This window comes from Vombatus ursinus, unplaced genomic scaffold (genome assembly GCF_900497805.2).
Source record: "Vombatus ursinus unplaced genomic scaffold, bare-nosed wombat genome assembly UNPS02014847.1, whole genome shotgun sequence".
Taxonomy (NCBI): domain Eukaryota; kingdom Metazoa; phylum Chordata; class Mammalia; order Diprotodontia; family Vombatidae; genus Vombatus; species Vombatus ursinus.
The window spans coordinates 12,536,765-12,556,403 of NW_020954625.1; the positions used below are offsets into that span (position 1 = coordinate 12,536,765).

Below are 19,639 nucleotides of genomic sequence, written 5' to 3' on the forward strand. Positions count from 1 at the left end.
ATAAATTACCAATCAGGCCTTGAGTGACTCAGTAGAATTAATGCCCTTCTGAAATAACTAATTTATAGCTAATGACAATCAATTGAGTATCGTTGTACTAAATCCCTCATGAAAAACTTTGCTTTGAACCTGGATTTTCCTTGCAGATACTTTAAAGACATAACTCTCTTGGCTTTTGAGAAGCAAATATTCTTTTACTTCCCTGTTAGTAAAAACAAAGAGGTGAAATGTAGAAGCATATTTTCCCCTGTACACCATCCTTTTTATCTAAAGTTTAGTTTGCAGTCTGAGTATTAAAGACCTTAGGTAATGGATTGTCTTTTTCACCCTCACCTAATCACTTTTTGACACTGGATAGGGCATGTTGTGAATTTTAAATTAGCACATGACGATTTTGTTATAAGGTTTCATAATTTTTTTTTCAGATTATCATTCAGGAAACCTCAAATTCCTAATCCTGTTCTGCCACTTAGGGAGTCAGCTCTCCATTAACAAAGCAAAATGGATAATTAAAGCATTCATCCTTCTAATTTAAGTCAAACGTTCTATCTCACTGTCCACTCGCTCCCTTGTTTTGGCTTCTGTTTTCTTTTCAGACAATAAGGATCGGCAAGGCTGCCCTCTCCCTATTGGATAAGAATAGTGTTGTTGAGTTTTTTCCCCAAAGCCATTCGATATTCTCAGAGATTGATGACATTCAACAGATGTGCCTTGCTTTATGGCAATAAATATGTTTCCTATAGGTCTGTAAATCACACTTGTACAAATTGAATCATGGCTTGTGTGAGCCACAGTAGTTTACTATTTCCAGGGCTTTTCCTTGGAATCTTTTCGCAGAAATGAAAAATCCATTCCTAGTGTGAATAATTAGTTGAGTTTACCTGTTTTCCTAGTTTCGATTTTTACATATCAATTCCAATGCTAAGTTGAGATCAGAAGAGTAGAAATGAAGCCAACATAATAGGGAGGGGGTGGTGATGACAGACTGATAAAGTTCTAATTGAACAGTCAAGGTCTCGGGGGTCTAAAAGGGAAGCGCTTCATAAATGTATCCAGCTTAAATCCATACAGATTTGTAACTAATTAAAACTGACATAATTAATAGGTGTGAAAATTTCATGTGTAAACTTGGTAAGTGATGATAGAGGGAAAAAAAGTTTTAAGTAGGGATTTAAGACCTGCTTTAGGCAGTTTCTCAGGAAATAAATTGAAGTAGAAGGTTGAAGCAATTATCTAGATAATTTAGGCAAAAATCTCCAGGTATTTCAAGCCGAAACTCACCCTCCACCTGGCTTTGTCTGTAGACACAGTTGGACAATACTATATCCTTCAAGTTGGGGCCTATGCGCCATTTCATCCACTCAGTTCCCACACGGGCTTCTCTACTTTGTGTGATTATTCTTACAGAGAGGGCAGGAAGGGAGAATTACTGGTGGCCCCCTCTTCCAAAGCAAAGTGGAAAATTGAGAGGGCTGTCCAAATAATTCAACAATTTGGGATTTCCTAGTTCACAGGTGGGGAATCTTGTGGCCTACTAGGTCCTTGGGTGTGGCCTTTTGACTGAGTCCAAGTTTTATAGAACAAATATTTTTATTAAGGGGATTTGTTCTGTGAAGTTTGAATTCAATCAAGAGCTGAACTTGAGGGCCTAGAGGGCCACACGTGACCTTAAGGCTGCAGGTTTCCGACCCCTGATTTATACTATAATAACACCATTGTAAAAGCTAATAATTTTGAAAGAATTAAGTCTGATCAACCCATTATTCCAAAGGATTGACGACTTTGAATATTGCCTACCTCCTGAGAGAGAGGTGATCAACCAGAGAGACAGTGTGAGATAGACAAGCATTTTTGGCCATGGCCAACATGGGGGTGTGCTTTGCTTGTCCATTTGTGTTTGTTGCAGGGTCAGTGTGGGGAATAGGAAGAAGAGGTGGGAAAGAGAAGGGGCAGATAGATGCTTGTTAATAGGAGGGGGTATTTTTTAAAAACCCTGTCCTAGTTTTAGGGTCTCTGACAGAAATATTTAAAAAAAAAACCCATATCTAGAATTTAAAGGAGGTTCTGCTCAGCTGTTGGCTGATACCCAACCCAGTATTCTTTCTCTTTTATTTTAAAGGCCCCTCTTTTCACTTGCTCATGAATAGCTTTGGCCATTTTCCATCATTCTGGCCCTATCAGTTTGCCCATGGTGCTCTCATCAATATTTTGTGTATTGGTGAGAGCCATGGGATAGAAGTAGATGCAGTCTGAAGAGTGAAGGTCCAAAGCCACTCCTGGACTGAGAGTCAGAAGCACTGTTAGTTACTATAAATGTGTCCTTGCGTAAGGCACACAACCTCTCTGGATCCCAGCTTTTTCCTCTATAAAATGAAGGCCTCAAGGGCCCTTTCAAGCTGTAGAACTGTGAAGTCATAGAAGGAAGTGCTATGATTGTCAGGGGTACTAGAACAACAGTGCAGCAACAGAGTCCTGGATGCTCAAGTCACTTAATCTCTCTGGGACTCAGTTTCCCTGTTTGTAAAAAAAAAATTGAACACAGCGATCTCAAAGGCTCTAGCTTTCATTGAGTCTATGAAATCATATATTGCTGCCCTTTACATTCCATTATATGTTATTGATGCCTACACAAAATAGAAATTCAGTGAAAAGGTTTTCCCATAGCTGATCTACTTTTCGAGTATAGAATATCACAAAATGCAAATGTTACATTGTAAATTTATTATAGTTCTTTCCTGAATAAGAGACATGTTGTTTTTAGTAATCTTTCATTAATATTAAAGGCCTATAGGATTTAAAGTTTCTAACTTAACACTTTAAAAAAGCAAAATGGTAGCTCATACTGGGATATTTAAATAATAAACTTTCTTCTGGCATTAGTAGTCAGTATCCATTATGGAATTCACAGGCTAAGATTACTTCAAGGTATGTAGTCTGGAAGAAAATTATTACACATAGTCATTTCTTTTTTTTTTCCCCTCTAGATATTCGAATACCATTAATGTGGAAAGACTCTGATCATTTCAGTAATAAAGAAGGTATGTGTAAAAATTTTCTTAGTTTAAATCAAACGTGGGATTATTGAAAGCCAGTCTGTTTCTACAAGATGCAGATATCATTTGATTAATTGAAAGAATTTTGCTGAATTATTTAACAGACTGATACTGTCTCTCAGTTGTAACTTCCCACCAATTAGGATTATGCATATCTAGTATATTTTTGGTTGTTGCTGAGAAAATGTGCAAAGCTATAGTTATGGTTAAAGTAAATAGGAGAGAAGTCATGAGAAGGGAGAAAGTTGATATTTATAATTGGACTGGCAGCTAGAAATACTTTACTGCCGCTTTACTTATTTATAACTCATTCCAATATTTCAGAATATGTAGCACAGGGTAGGGAAAGAATCTGCAGTTTAGTCTCTGAATTTCAACATTTCATGGCGTCTTGGATGGTTTTTACAAATTCATGTACTTTCCAAGGTCATGGAGATTAACCCCAAATCATTTCCAGCTGTTATCCAACGTAGCATTCACCTTTGTTGTCAATGAGTTCAGAAAGCCCACAAGGAAAAAAAAAAAGATCTTTTATCTAGTTCACTTTTTCTTCTATATTATATTAGCATATTTTTCAACTGATTGATATTTCTTTAATAACTGGATCACATTAAGCGTGATTAATTTTGCATGGAACGTCTAAAATTTGCTTAGTTTTCTATTCCCTTTAAGCAGTTATAGGCACCTTTAGAAAGAAGCATGTGTCAAAGTGGAAGATCATCTTTCCAATGATTACAGCAAAATCTCCCTTCTGATTTGCTACATCAAATCTCCTCTATGTGTGTTTAGAAACCAGATAACTCAGCTTGTTGAAATTATGTCCAAATCAGCATAAACAGGTCTGAAGTGAGGAGAGTGCTAGCAGAGTGACTCTCCTGGGAGTAAAATACATGAGTATTTTATTGGTTCATGGACTTTGTAACATCAATCTTGGCAGCTTAGTGATCTCTTGTTTACTTGACTGATTTTCAGCCGTGTTCCAGTTAGATGAAGTTATGGAATAGTTAAGTTCCAGAAAGGTGAGGCGCTTCTATGTATTGATGGAGCTGCTAGACAAATTCAAGATAAAATGTGAAATATGATACAGGCAATATTCAATTAGATTACATATGCCCCTCATGCTTAGAACGTTCATCCGTTACATAGTTCCACTGACCAGAGGAACTTCTCTCCTGTTGATTTCTGTCATTGTCTTTTCTCCCCTTTCCTTCTTTGATACCTGCCCCTCACTACAGCCTTGTTCCCACTACTTCTCCCTTAGCTCTAGAAGAGGGCCTGGCTCTGGTGAGAAGGAAGCATGTCAGTGTTGCTGCTCATTCTTACCTTCTACACCCCTGCTACTTCCTAGAAGCATCACCAACCTTCTACTCCACCTCTTTCCATTCTTCCCTGGAGAACATGCCGTGAAATAACTGCCAAGGACAAGCTGGATCTTTCCCTGAATTCCCAATGAGTCCTTGTCAAAGACTCAACCTTAGTACTCCTCCAATCTACCTGCCACCTATAACATTGATTCTGTGGGAAAATGTGCTTTAAGTTTCAAACATAGAAACTTTAGCACACACCCTTTACATAAATTGGGGGCTTGCTTGTATTGTATTATTTATGAAAATAAGAACTTTTGGGGATAATGCCTTCGATTTCTACTTGCATCTTTAAATTGTTTATCATACTTAAAGGACAAGCTTATTGGATTTAGCTTCATTTGCTAAAATTTTTTTTTTTTTTTTTTTTAGGATCACAGCGCTATGCCATTTTTTGTTTGTTCAAAATGGGAGCTGAAATTTTTGACACTGACATGGTGATTGCTGATAAAACAATCACTGACATATGTTTTGAAAATCTAACTATATTGTGAGTATTTTTCGTCTTCCAAGACTAAAGACAGGCTAATCTCTTATTAAAGAAGGCATAATAGCACGTGACTTAAGAATTCAGATTTTGAATTATTTGGGAGGCAATAAGACATTTTATTTCAACTGCTTAAATACTTTTCAGGTAGAACACATGCTGTGAAGTGAATTTGAAAATAACATGACTACAGAGAGAATACATCTCTACATTTAATTTAAGACAATTTTTAAAAATTTGAATGTAAAATCCTTTATGTGGATGAATGGAAACAATGAATATTTAAAGTTTTATTGAGTTGGACCAGTGTTTATAAAATTAATAAGGGTTCAGTTTCTAGATCTAGTCCCATAATTAAATTATACCTTCTTTAGAAGTTCATAAAAATAAGTCACCTTTGGTCTAACGGAGGTGCATCTTGAATCCCAAACAAGGAGGCTATCATTATTATTATTAGGTAAGCTTGCCTCCACAACGATGCCGAAATAGGGGGACAACAGCCCCTTGAGATCTACTGACTTCTCCCTGTCGATCCTTTTGCCTCCAGTACTACAAAAGAATAAAATAGAATTGTGATGCTCAGGTTTGTTTCACAGGTTTGTTGTTGTCAAAATATAGACCAGATAGGCTGCCTTTTGTAAGCTTAAAAATTACTGTTGACCAAAAGGCTTTTCTGTCCCCTTTTAGATCCTCTTAGCCCCCATCACTATGTGATTCCTATTTATTCCTAGAATCCCAAAAGGCTGTTAGCAATCTGGCCTTATGCTCTTCTCCTCTGCTGTCTGTGGAGCTAGAGAATGACAATAGTTCACAGTTCTCCAAAGTGATAGGCACCATCTTGTTTGATTACAGGCATTATCATCCCCATTTTACAGATTCATATACTAAGGCTGAGAGGTTAAGGGAGTTCCCTTACGATTGCAGAGATAGTCAGTGAAAGAGGCAAGACGGACACCCAAGTTTTGCTTGAGCTCTGTGCATTGCACGCGATTTTGCTGTGTTTAAGATGACCACGGGCTAACTCGGCCCAGCATGTGTGGTCCTAAGGTCAAGTGTCCTAATGGTAACTTGTAGGGCCTTTAATCCTCTTTCTGTATTATATTTTACACACAGAGAATTCAAAACACAGAAATAACACATTATTGCCAATCAGTAGCAAAAATGGGTGTGACCCAGGTTGTGTCTGTGAATACCAAAGGCGTTACCTGGACAGATCAGGCCTTGAAAAATACTCTCCTAAAAATAGCCTGGAAGTTGAGGAGCACTTAAGTATCTTCTTTCAGGTTACCTGAGATTATTTTCTTATCATCTTTTAAGGCCAGAATTATCCTGAGATTCATTATATTTTGCTAATGTGGTGAGATAGCCACTAAACTTTTTTTTTTTTTTTGCTCTGAAAACTCAAGTCAGAATCTTTTGTAGGAAAAGAAGCAAATTAAGAGTTATTTTGGAAAAAAAAAAGCATACTAACAATCATCCTGGTAAATATTTTAAATTGTTTAAAAAATAAATCCTGACAAATGTTTAAAATGCTTTTTTAGAATGTGCTTTTTGTTATGATAATTGTTTCTTTTAATAAGAATTCAGTATTTATGAATCTCTGTTTTTCCTCTAAATATTGACATTTGTTAGTCATTACTAGGAATACTGTATGTTTAAAAGTTGCCAAATAATAAACTACAGAAATATCTGGAAGTGATTTCTTGGGTTTATCCAAACTATAGATTGTTCATTTAAATCTTAAAAGGCTAAAGCTGCATTTTTAAAGTCTCTAAGGCTTTTCATTTTTCCATCTGCAGGCAGCATCTGCTGCTGATGATCCACTTATTTAGGTCCTAAGTACATTTTCTTGTTGGTTATAAACACTATACTTTTCTGTTGTAAAGGGGCTGGTGTCATGGAAAAGGTTATCTGGAGTGGGCCAAAGTGGCCTCAGCATATTTCTGTGGTTTATGATGTCATCCTCTAGGATGTGTATACCTACCCTGTGAGCACCCCAAATTAAACCAAATAATGAAATATGAATTGTAGCCAGGGGCCAGGGGCCGGCTGGGTTGGGCATGGACAATCTTGCCAACATGGCAGGCTTTAGGGAGAAAACTACAAATGAGCCCTTGTGAGGGGGATATTGACACAGGATCTTTCAGCAAAAGACAGTGTGTTGTAGCAATAAAGTCACTTCAGGAAATGATGTATTTAATGTAAATACGTTAAAAGTATGTCTGTGATAAAAATGACAAAGAGAAATAATAACATGGGAAAAACAAATTACCCAGACCATTTACAATTTTGTAGGTTTTTTTTTATTTTTTGAGCATCTATTCTGAACTAAGGTACTCACTGTGTAAGCTATTCCTTGGAAACTCCAAAAATTTCAATAACTCATGTTATTAAGGTACTAAATAATAAGGACTTTGAGAATCTGACTCATTAACATATATTAACATAAGCCAATCTCAAATGTTGATTTAGAGTATCTGTTAAGAAAACATCAATGAGAAATTTCTTGGCTCTTATCAATAGCCTTTTATGTCATTTTTCCATTTTTTTTTTTAACTGACTGAAACTGCTAAAGTTATGCATGTGTTTGTTTTTAGTAATGAAGCAAGGCCAGACTTTCAGGTAAAGGTAGAGGTCTACAGTTGCTGTGCTGATGAGTCGTCTCTAGCAAATGCACCAAAAACATTGGCCAAGAGACTAAGAACATCTTTCAGTAAAGCTACAGGGAAAAAAATCAATTGTCGGCTTCAAGGAAATGACCTTGAAACTGACTTTCACTTCAATCCAGCAAAATTGTAAGTAGTTTAATTAAATATAGCTATATATGTGTGTGTGTGTATATATATATATATATGTGTGTGTCACAGTATCACTTTTTTTTTTGCCTTTGTTTAGTATACATCTGTATTTTAAATTGGGGGGGGGAGATCCAGATATAGAAAGGAAGCTACTGTTGTCCCAATAATTAATCGACTGGGGGACTCCTAATGATAACTTCCTTTGAAGTCAGGAAGTTTAGCAGCTGCCTGTTTTATTGAAGGGGGCTTGGCTGGGGAATCTTTGTGTCTGCTTTTCTCATAAGGGTTATCTGTGTGTTGACATGTTTACATGCTATCTGTCTTAATGGTTGGGGACTGTGCTGCTTCTAGTAGGCAGTAAGTACGTTATGCTTCCTCTTTATTATAAGGTATGCCGTTAGCCAGCTTAATAGGGGGTCACTCAAGAAAATGTTCCTTTGTCGACCAGCAAATAGTTGCCATCAGGTCTGTAATTTTTTGGCAAACTATTAGCGAAGTTGGATGGGTTTAATGTCAATGGCACTCTGGCATAAGTCAATACTTTCACTATAAATTAAAGGCATAGGTCCTGGAATTATCAATACTGAAAATGTTTAACAAGTTTTCTCTAAAATGAATAACCGCCATGAATATAGCCTGTCTCTTCGTGCCAGATGTAATGTCACAGGCACTTGACTGTCTAAGAGGGGAGTCAGGCAGCATGATGGAATGCGGTGGTGTCAAATTCAAGTAGGAACAATGGCTGCTAATTAAGGATTCTGTGAATATTGACTTAGAAAACCATATATTAACATTAGCCACATTCTATTGTAGCACTCAGGAATGTGGCAGGCCACAAGGGGCCATGTGTATAATGGACTTAGAATTAGGAAGACCTGGGTTCAAATCCTAGCTCACACCTTTAGTAGCTGTATAACCCTGGGACAATTGCTTCATCTCTCTGTATCTCATCTATAAAATGAGGAGTTGGATTGGATGGCCTTTCAGTTCTTTCCAGCTCTAAGTCAACCAGATGAAGAAACTGGTGCCCAGGGAGGTTGACCAACTTACCTCTTAGACCACAGTTTTAGCCCAGGTTCTCTGGCTCCAAATTTAGGGTTCTTTCTACTCTATCATACTGCCTCTCTGTCATGAGTAAACATTTTTTCTGATTCTCAAAGCAAATCTTTTGTTTTACTTAAGTGAGTTTTTTTTTTAATTTTTTATTTTTGGGCTTAAAATTTTTTCTCAATTACATGTAAATACAAAATTTTAACATTCTTTTTTTAAAATTTTGAATTCCAAGAATTTTTGGCCTCCTTCCCTCCCCTGCCCCCTCCTTGAAAAGGCAAGCAATTTGATATAGATTATACATGCGCAGTCATGCAAATCATTTCCATATTATCCATGTTACAAAAGAAAATGCAGATCAAAAAACCATGAATAAAAAAAGTAAATAGTACGCTTCAATCTTCATTCAGGTACCATCGGTTCTTTCTCTGGAGGTGGATAGCATTTGGCATTCTTGGATCATTTTATTACTGAGAGTAGCTAAGGCATTCACACCTGATCCTCATACATGATTGCTGTTACTGCACACAGTGTTCTCCTGCTTCTGTCCACTTCTCAAAGCGAAGCTAAAAGAGGCAATCCAAAGCATTGGGAGTAACGGCCTTGTCTAAGCTCCCAGATGACCATTCTGAAGTGGACAAGGGAGTGTGTGTGCATTATAGTAGGTGTGTTAAAAACAAAAATACCAGCACATGATCTTACAGTTATAGTACCTGGAGGAGATAGGTTTTTATAGATTTTTATACCACTGAGAGCTAGATGTCTAATCCAGTAATACTTTACAAAAGTCATTGGTAAATCCCTTTTAACCTGCTGTTGCGTGAGTTCCTACCACCCCAACTTCTACTTTTTGTATGAACCACTTCACTCATTCATTAAATGGTCTTTAGGCTTAGAAGTATTAATAACCTTTATTAATATAAACCATCGATGTGAAGTGCAGGAAAAAAATAAGGAGATCATTGAAAAATATGCTAATCCTTCCACTCCTGAATCATATTCTCTGAAGGGAAGTGTAATTTTCATTTTCATTAAACTTCATAGACTTTAAATGTGCTAGTGTTTTCAGGTAGGATGATGGACTTATGTAATGGGAGAGCTGAGAAGGACCTCAGGGATCATCTAATCCAGCAGGCATTTTACAGATGACAAAATTGTGGCCCAAAGAAGCGAGAAAGCCTGCCCAAGAGCATACGTGGCTAGGTCATGGTGGAGCTGGGATTAGAGCAGATATTGCCTCCCTGTTGCTCTTCATTTAAAGAAATTGTTTTGACATTCTCCCTCCTTCCTACCCTTCCCTTACCCACTGAGAAGGCAAACAATAGGGTATCAATTATACGTGTCAAGTCATGCAGAACATTTCCGTATTAGTCATATCACAAAAAGAAAAGCAGAATAGAAACAAACAAGCAAGAAAATTATACTTCAATTTGTACTCTGAGTTCATCAGTTCTCTTTCTGGAGGTGGATAGCATTTTTTCACTGGTCCTTTGGAATTGTCTTGGATCGTTGCATTGATCAGAGTAACCAAGTCTTTCACAGTAGATCATTATGATAACATTGCTGTTATAGCCATTCCCCAATTGGTGAGCATCTGCTTAGTTGTCCTCCAAAATGGTTGAACCAACTCACGGCTTCACCAACAGAGCTGTTATATTTTTGTACATATAGGTCCTTTCCTTTTTCTTTGATCTTTTTGGGGTATAGACCTAGTTAGTGGCATTGCTGGATCAAAGGGTATGCCCTTCGGGCATAGTTCCAGATTGTTCTCTGGAATGCTTGGACCAGTTCACTATTCCATCAGCAATTCTTTAATGTACCTATTTTCCCTCATCCCCATTTGTCATTTCTGATAGGTGTGAGGTAGCATCTCAGTTGTTTTAATTTGCCTTTCTCTAATCAATAACTATTGAGAACATTTTTCACGTGACTATAGATAGCTTTGATTTCTTTGTCTGAAAACTGCCTGTTCGTCGTCCTTGACCATTTATCACTTGAGGAATGGCTCTTATTTTTATAAGTTTGACTCACTTCCCTATATGAGAAATGAAGCCTTTATTAGGGACACTTGCTGTAAAATTTTTTGACATTGCTTCATTGTCTTAGATGTTGTTTCCTTCCTTATCTCTTAATTAGGTTTCTTTCTGCTTTTGCTTTGTCTGAGATCAGGATTGCTACCCCTGCCTTTTTTACTTCCACTGAAGCACAGATTTTCTGCCTTAGCCTTTTATTTTAACTCTGTGTCAAGTGTATTTCCTATAAACCACATTGTTAGATTCTGGTACCTGCCACCCCGCTCCCTAAACTCCCTAAACCCCTCCCATTCTCCCTCACACTATAAAAGCTCTTCCTTGCAGGCCTCTTATGTGAGAATTTTTCCCATTCTATCTCTCCCTTTACATTTTTCCCAGCGCATCTCTCTCACCCCTACTCTTTTTTTTTTTCTTTTGGAGCTCATCCCAACATAATTGATTCACATTCATACCTTCTGTCTATGTAGACTCCTAACTGCCCTAATAATGAAGTTGTTAGGAGCTAGAGGATGTACCATCTTCCCGTATAGGAACAGTAATTGAGTCCCTTATGATTACTCTTTTCTGTTTACCTCATTTCTTCAATTTGAATGTCAGATTTTCTATTCAGCTCTGGTCTTTTCATCAGGAATGCTTGGAAGTCCTCAATATCATTAAAAATATTGTTCAATACTAATAGTTAAATTAATATTTGTTAAATATTAAGTTTAAGCTTGTGTTTTCTTTTTTTCCATTTACCTTTATATGTTTCTCTTCAGTCTTGTATTTGAAAATAAAATTTTCTGTTCAGCTCTGGTCTTTTCATCAGGAATTTAATTTCATTAAATCTGTATTTTTTCCCCTGAAGGATTATATAGTCAATTTTGCTGGGTAGATCATTCTTGGTTGTAATCCTAGCTCCTTTGCCCTCCAGAATATTGTATTCCAAACCCTCTAATCATTTAAAGTGGAAGCTGCTAAATCTTATATGATTCTGACTATGGCTCTATGATAACTTGAATTGTTTCTTTCTGGACTCTTGCAACATTTTTCCTGGATCTGGGAACTGTGGAATTTAGCTATAATATTCCTGGGAGTTTTCATTTTGGACTATCTTTCAGGATGTGATCAATTTCTATTTTACCTTCTGGATCTAATATATCAGGACAGCTTTCCTTTATAACTTTTTTTAAATTTTATTTTTTAATCATGACTTTCAGTTAGACCAATAATTTTTAAATTATCTCTCCTTTAGATCTTTTCCAGGTTAGTTGCTTTTTCTGATGAGATTTCACATTTTTTCTTATCTTTTTTATTCTTTTGACTTTATTGTTTCTTGATGTCTTATGGAATCATTAGCTTCCATTTGCCCAATTCTAAATTTTAAGGAATTATCTTTTTCAATGAGCTTTTGTACCTTTTTTTCCATTTGGAAAATTTTGCTTTTTAAGCAGTTCTTTTCTTCAGTAAAATTTTGTACCTCTTTTACCGTTAGGTCAATTGTTTTTTAAGGTGTTATTTTCCTCAGTATTTTTGTGCCTCTTTTGTCAAACTGTTTTCTTTTCATAATTTTTTTTGCATCACTCTCATTTTTTTTTCCCCAATTTTTACCTCTACCACTTTTATCTCTTTAACTCTTCAGTAATTCTTGTTGGGCATGGATCCAAATAGCATTTTGCTTTAAAGCTTTGCTTGTAGCTGCTTTCATATTATTGTCTTTCTTCTGTGGTCTTCTCTGCTCCCCAGTTCTTTTTTTGTTGTTGTTGTTTGCTCATTTGAACAACCTGTTTCTTGACATTGAACTTTCAAGTTGGGCTTTGCTCACCTGTAGGTGGAGAGACACTTTTCCAAGCTTCTGGCTTTTTTATGCAGCTGTTTTCAGAACGAGTTCTGAAAAGTCTGCAAATTTTTGGTGATTCCAAGGTGATGATATCCTGGGATAGTTATGGTAACTGCTCTCCCACTCGGCACTCTGGTCTTTACCCAGGAAGGACCCCTGTTCCCCTGCACCCGCAAAGACTAGTGCTCTTCTTGGCCCTGGACCTGTGCCTAGGTCCCCTGCTTTAGTGAGTCCTCAAGCGCTGCTGCTCCTCTTGGCTTTTGGAACTGCTCCCTTGTGATTGACCACAAGCACTCCTCTCCACCCTGGAACTGGGACCCAGACCTGCATGTAGGCAAGAGGGTTGCCAGTGGGTGCCAGCTGCACTCGGTGCCACCAAATGTTGCCTGTAATCTCTCTGACCCATTGTCCAACCCATTTACTGTGTTGAGGTGAATCACTGCTCCATCTTGTTCCCCAGTGTTCCTTAGAAACTTTTTCAACGTACCCCAAGGCAATACTGTTTAGAATGCTGAGCACAGGTTTAGAAATGGAGAATCTGCATCTTAATTCATAATCCATTTTGTGATGACCAAATAATAGAATCAATATATGCTTTTGAGAGGGATTTTTAAGAGTTGCATCATTGACTAACACGTCTTGAATTAAATAATTTGTTATATGTTAATTTGTTAATATGTTATATGTTAATTTGTTAAGGCCAAGCATACATTCTTGGCAGGAATCATTTCTTCTCATCAGTCAGACTAAAAACCTTTGAGAGTGATCTTTGTGCCTCTGATACATATGGGCTGTGTGACCCTGGGGGAGTCACTTAACTTCGTAGTGGCATAGGCAACTCTCCAAGACGCCAAGAATAAGGGTCAAAGAAGATGTCATTGCTAGGGGGAGTTGCCGTCATCCAGGAGTTGTCAATTCCAATGAAATTACAGGTCTGGGCTCTGTCTCCAACTCTGCATCACAAAAAGGCTGTTATCATGCTGTATCCCCTTTCTTCTGTTTTTTTTTGTTTGTTTGTTTTGTTTGTTTTTGGTGAGGCAATTGGGGTTAAGTGACTTACTCAGGGTAACACAGCTAGTAGGTGTCAAGTGTCTGGTCTGAGGCCGGATTTGAACTCAGGTCCTCCTGACTTCAGGCCTGCTGCTCTATCCACTGCGCCACCTAGCTGCCCCCCCCCCCTTCTGTTTTCTTAGCACAATAAATGACTACTTCTCTGGTAGATCCCACTTAGGCTGTTGGCCGAGAGTCATTTGACTAGAGACCTTGCACCAGCAGTAAACCATCCACTTGGCTGTAGGGGAGGCCCTCTTTGTGCTGCTCAGCCCTATTGCAGTTTGAGAAGGTGCATACAACCTTGTTTCTTGGCTTTTTAGCGATAATGTTACTTATATAGAACAAGAAGAGAGATGTCAGAGAACAAGAGGAACTCCTTCCCAGATGAAATCAAACATGGAGACAGTTATGGCCATGATTCAGGAAGAGTAGAATTTGTAGTGTCTGAGCAGTGATCTCTGGAGGGAGCATTATAGCAAAATCACATATTGGAAATTTGGAGTAGGTGTGGACAAGCCATGGCATTAACCAGCCATCCTGAATGGAGAAGTGTGTCCAGATCCATTCATGAACAGTTGAAAAGAAGGCAGTATAGTTTGTGGAAAGATTGGAAGCCTGGAATTCTAGTGCTGGTGCTGGCATAGACACTAACTGGCTGATTATCCTTGGGAAAGTTACCTTTGTAGGCCTCAGTGGTCTCATCTGTAAAACCTCCAGGTTCCCTTTAATTCTTTCTGTTAATATACATATGTGTATATATATATATATATATATATATAATTTTTTTTTAGGCAATTGGGGTTAAGTGACTTGCCCAGGGTCACACAGCTAATAAGTGTCAAGTGTTTGGTCTGAGGTCAGATTTGAACTCAGGTCCTCCTGACTTCAGGATTGGTGCTCTATCCTCTGCGCCACCTCGCTGCCCCTCTTTCTGTTAATATTTAAATCAGAATGTCTCTAAACCCAATTTTCCTCTCTGTAAAATAAAAGGGTTCAAGTAGATGACTTAATATCCTTTTCATTCCTAAAATTATAGGGTTTTAAAATTCTACAATTCCATCTTGTTCCTCCTTCACTAATGAAAACACCAGCATTAAAATGCTATTCTCTAGTATAGGAGGAACATTACTGATATTAGAAATGGTTTATGTGGGAATCTAAAGTGTGAAAATGGTGTCCTAGAAGGTCCTGGAATTTATTCTACTTGACCACCCATCCTATTATCAGAATCCAAGGTGGGAAACAAACAGCTGAGACAGAACTCCTTAGAATGAGAACTTGTGATCCATCTTTTAATAATAGAGTAGGCATAAACAATATGAGTTATATGTAGTCAGCAGACCCAGCTGAGTCCAACCCCACTTTTGCCACTCACTAGCAGGTTAGCCATGAGTAAATCTCTCACCTCCCTGGGCTTCCTGAGTTTACCCATCTGAAGAAAAACAATGGAGGACCAAAGGGGATTGGAGGTCCCACCTTGCTCTGTTGTGGGATTCTGTGAATCTTAGAAATGTGGCAGTTGTTTCCCCAGCATGCCTTTTGGGTACCCCTCTGTTTGCCTGGACATTTTTCTGGACAATAAATTGCCATGTTGATTAGTCTATTTGGTTTGAAAAATAGTCACTGATTAAATTTTTGGAAACTCAGTGTTGAGGTTGGCTGAAAGGAATGAATGTAATGTTTTAGAAAGAAAGGAGAATACTGACAAGAATATTTTTAAAGTGAGGTCATTGTTATTTTTGGCAGAATTGTTATAATTAGTCATGTTTGAACAATGAGGTAACTTGAAATATCAACATGCATTGTTTTATTTGAAAGAAGACATGGAACATTTAGGGGTAAATTTTTAATATGCTTCCTGATTGGATTCATTTCTTTTTATTGGCAAAACGTAGGAGTTTGGTCTTACGCAACTTTAGCTAGGTTCTCAGCCCCTCAATTAGCTGCCTACTGATAGCCTTTGTAGGCTATCTGTTAATGTCCCTTGGGTCTGATTTCAACAAATCATTGCTTCATTGTATTAGGTATACCTTGCTTTAAGCAAACATGGAGTGAAAACCTGATTTTACAATCAGATGATCATTTTACAAAATGAGTCACCTTAGGATTCCTTTAAATAGCAAGTGCCCTAGTACTTTTAACAATAAGATTAAATTTGGAAAAGCGGTTTTATGTAGGACTTGTCAAGCATATGAAGCTATTGTCTGTATTGTGTGTAAGTGAGGCGCTTACTTGAACCATTGGAGCATCTGTGATTCTGTCAAAGTGGACACTGCCTCCATTGGTATGACCCTTCCTCATGGTTTTCATGATTATTGTGCCTTCCTCCCAGATCATCCATCATGCCATGAGTGTCCTCTCCCACTACAGCTAGGCTGGGTCTGTGGCCATTTTCTACCTTGGGGGGGGGTTACCTTTTAGAGCTTCACTTGATGTAGCTTTGGAGACCCCTTGGGTCACTTCCAGGCCAGATGAGGCATAGAGGAAGAGTGAGATGGACTTTTATCAAAATACTTCACTGCTATGAAAAACATTGAAGCTTTCTGAAAGGGACTGAATTATAATGAGTCACTAACATAGAGAAGCACCATGAATGTTAGAGTGGAAAATGTGTTGGCCTTAGATTCAAGAGACTCTTAAATATTGCCTCCGACATTTATAGGCTGTGCGATTCAGTTTCCTCATCTGTAAAATGGGGGTGATGATATCCGGCATGCACCCCAGAGGGCTTATGTAATGATCAAAAAATTAGGTGCTTTATAAGCCTGAAAGTGTCCATATAAATATCCAGAATCTTTAAGTAAAAGCAATATCATAGATTAAAAATATTTTCCTGATATTTTAAAGTACCTTTATGTTTTTTGCCTCATTCTTTTTTAAGAATAAAGTTTTCTACATCGTTTTCCTCTGAACCCCAGCTGTCATCTACTGAACTTTCCCTTGAACAAAGAAAAACATTTAAGTAAAACTTATTCTCTTTCTATATACATAATCCCACCTCCTCTCTGCTAGGAGGAGAAAGGTGTGCACCCAAGTCTTGAAAGGATGCACATGCTGAAATCTTGCAAATGTAATCAAAAGACTTTTTAGCTACAAAGGACTAGTGAAGGAGGAAGAAAATCACTGTCTAGAGACCATTGAAAGAAGTGTAGGAAAAGTAGCTGTTGGAGACTCCAAAGTTCACAGGAGATAACAATCCTCAAAAGGATTCCAAGATGAAACCTTGACAAGCACCAGGAAGAAATGGGTATCACAGAGCTTGGGAGGATGAGACCCTTGACAGGAATGTAGCTCTATTAGGCATTCCTTAACAGGACAGGTGAAAGGGGGAGCAGTGGCATTGTAGATTATGCAGGTCTGGTTATGTCAGGAATTCTAGGAACCAGAGAGAGAATATGGAGGGCATTTGACTGGATGTCAACTAATGGGACAATATGTGGAAGCAATTTTGTCTCAGACTATTACAGATCACCTGGTCAGGAAACAGATGACAAGGTTGGTTCACTGGCATGCTGTAGTAACGATAGGTGACTTCAGTTATCCAGACCTTAGCTGGAGGGCTTTGTTCAAAGCAGAGAAGCCAGTAACTTTTTGATTTGTCTAAATGATAACTAAAAATGGTTAATTGGTAGTTGGTAAACAAAAGGAGATAGTAAAAGGCTATTTAGGTGTCCGTGATTAGAGATTGGAAGGGATGGCAGGTGTGTTAAACAACTGTCTACTGTTTGAGGGATCATGGCAGGAAATAGGAGATGGACTGAAGGCCTGGGGAGGGAAAAACGTCCCAATTTTCAAAAAATGGATGAGAATGGAATCTGTAAACTAGAGATCCGTGAGCTTAACTTCAATTTCGGGGAAAGTGTATTATTTTTTTTCTTTTTCTTTTATTTTATTTTTAGGTAATTGGGGTTAAGTGACTTGCCCAGGGTCACACAGCTAGTAAGTATCAAGTGTTTGGACTGAGGCTGGATTTGAACTCAGGTACTCCTGACTTCAGGACTGGTGCTCTATCCACTGAGCCACGTAGCTGCACCGGAAAGTGTATTATTAAAGATCTTCTTAGTAAGCCTCTATAAAAGGAAGTGGCAATCCTAAAAATAGCCACCACAACTTCCTCAAAACAAGCCAGGCTAATCTTTTCCTTTCCTTTTCTTCCCTCTCCCCTTCTGTTTCCATCCTTTCCTTCTTTTCTCTTCCCTCCTTCCTTCCTTTTCTCCCTCCCTCTCTCCCTTCATTCTTTTCCTTTCTTTTTTTTTCTTTCTAGGGTTACCCAATCAGTAGATGAGGGGTAGGGGTAGATATCTCATACTGTTCTCATGGAAAAGATGGAGACATGTGGGCTGGTTGAATGGATAGACCCAGAGACTAATCATTACCACTTCAATGGCAGCTTAGAAAGATATCTATAGTGGAATTACTCCAAGGACCTGTGCTTAACCTTGTACTATTATATGAAGGCACAGACAGCATTCTTATTAAATTTGAAGGGCACAAAGCTAGCAATAATAGTTAATATAAGGAATGACAGAGTTTGGATCCTAATAGACCTAGTGAGATGAAAGTTAATAGGGAAAACTGTAAAGCCTAACACTTGAATTAGGAAATTGACTTTATAAATGTAAGATGGAGGAGATGTGTGGATCAATAGCACTTGGTCTGTGAGTCATCAAGATGACATATGATCTTGAGCTCTCTCTATGGAGAGAAGTTAGAGGTCACAGGTCCTCTGTTCTCTACCTCATCCAGGCTGTCACATCTGGAGTACTGTGTTCAATTCTAAGCAAATCACATGAAGGACGTTGATAAGATGGTATGTCCAAAGAAGGCTGACCAGGAAGGGGAAGGACCTTGCATTCATGCCATGAGGATTGGTATGGGGCTGGGGATGTTTAGCTTGGAGAAAAGAAGACTCAGGAGAGAATGGATTGTTGTCTTCAAGTATCTGAGAAACTATCAAATGGATGAAAGAGCAAGCTGGTTCTGTTTAGCCCCGGTGGGCAACGCTAGGACACCTGGTTAAAAAGCAACAAGGCATATTTAGGTTTAATGTGAAGGAAAGCTTCCATTGGACTGCCTGAGGAGGCGGTGGGAAAGGCTAGATTGCTGCTTGTTGGGTTTTTCCAAAATGCCTTGGACCGGTGGCTGTGAGATCCTTCTGACTCTCAAATTCTATCATCCTGTGATTCTATGTGTTTCCTACTCAGTTCTCTAGATTGGTCATTATAATTAATCATAGTTCTGCTGCCTCTCAGTGTTTATGTTTAAATTATTTTAGTCATTGGATAGAATATTCTTCTGGTTCCATTTATATCGAACTACATCCACGCAGGTGAGTCTTGCTGTGTTTCTCTGAATTCCTTATCTTTACTATAATCATTCATAGGCTACAGTTTATCCATCCATTTGCCAGCTGACGGGTACCCACTTATAGTTTTTTTATCTACCACAAAAAGTGTTGCTGTAAATAATTTTGCTTTATATGGGATCTTGTCTCCTGTCTTTGACTTCTTTGGGGGATTAGATGATATTTCGAAAGCGCTTAGCACAATGCCTGGCACATAGTAGGCACTTAATAATTGCTTATTTCCCCCCTCCTCCCCATATTCTCAGAAGTGAGATCACTAGGTCAAAGAATGAACAGTTTAATGGCTTTTCTTTCCCAGAAAGTCACAGCTCCACCTGTGGTATATCAATATCTGTGCCTCCTCCTCTTTTCATCATATGCTACTTTCAGATTAAGAAATGAAATAAAGACTGAAGGTTTACATTAGAAATTGCATAGTAAGTGTTCTGGCATAACTTTTGAGATTTCTAAAAGATTTCAGAAGATTTTATTATCCTTATTTTTCATCAAAATAATCAAAACACCATTCACACAAATAAAGTCAGATCTAAACAATTGGGAAAACATTAATTGCTCATTTGGGGTTTTCTTGGCAGAGATACTGGAGTGACTTGCCATTTCCTTCTCCAGTTCATTTT

General features: G+C 38.0%; 1 protein-coding gene across 1 annotated transcript in view; it reads left to right on the forward strand.

The window, feature by feature from the left end:
- Positions 1–4,911, forward strand: part of RTKN2 (rhotekin 2) — a 35,197-nt gene extending 30,286 nt beyond the window's left edge. The window contains exons 4-5 of the mRNA XM_027840521.1: positions 2,985–3,038; positions 4,790–4,911. Of these exons, the coding sequence (XP_027696322.1) occupies positions 2,985–3,038; positions 4,790–4,911 (176 nt within the window). The remainder of the gene's footprint in view (positions 1–2,984; positions 3,039–4,789) is intronic.
- The last annotated feature ends 14,728 nt before the right edge of the window (positions 4,912–19,639 follow it).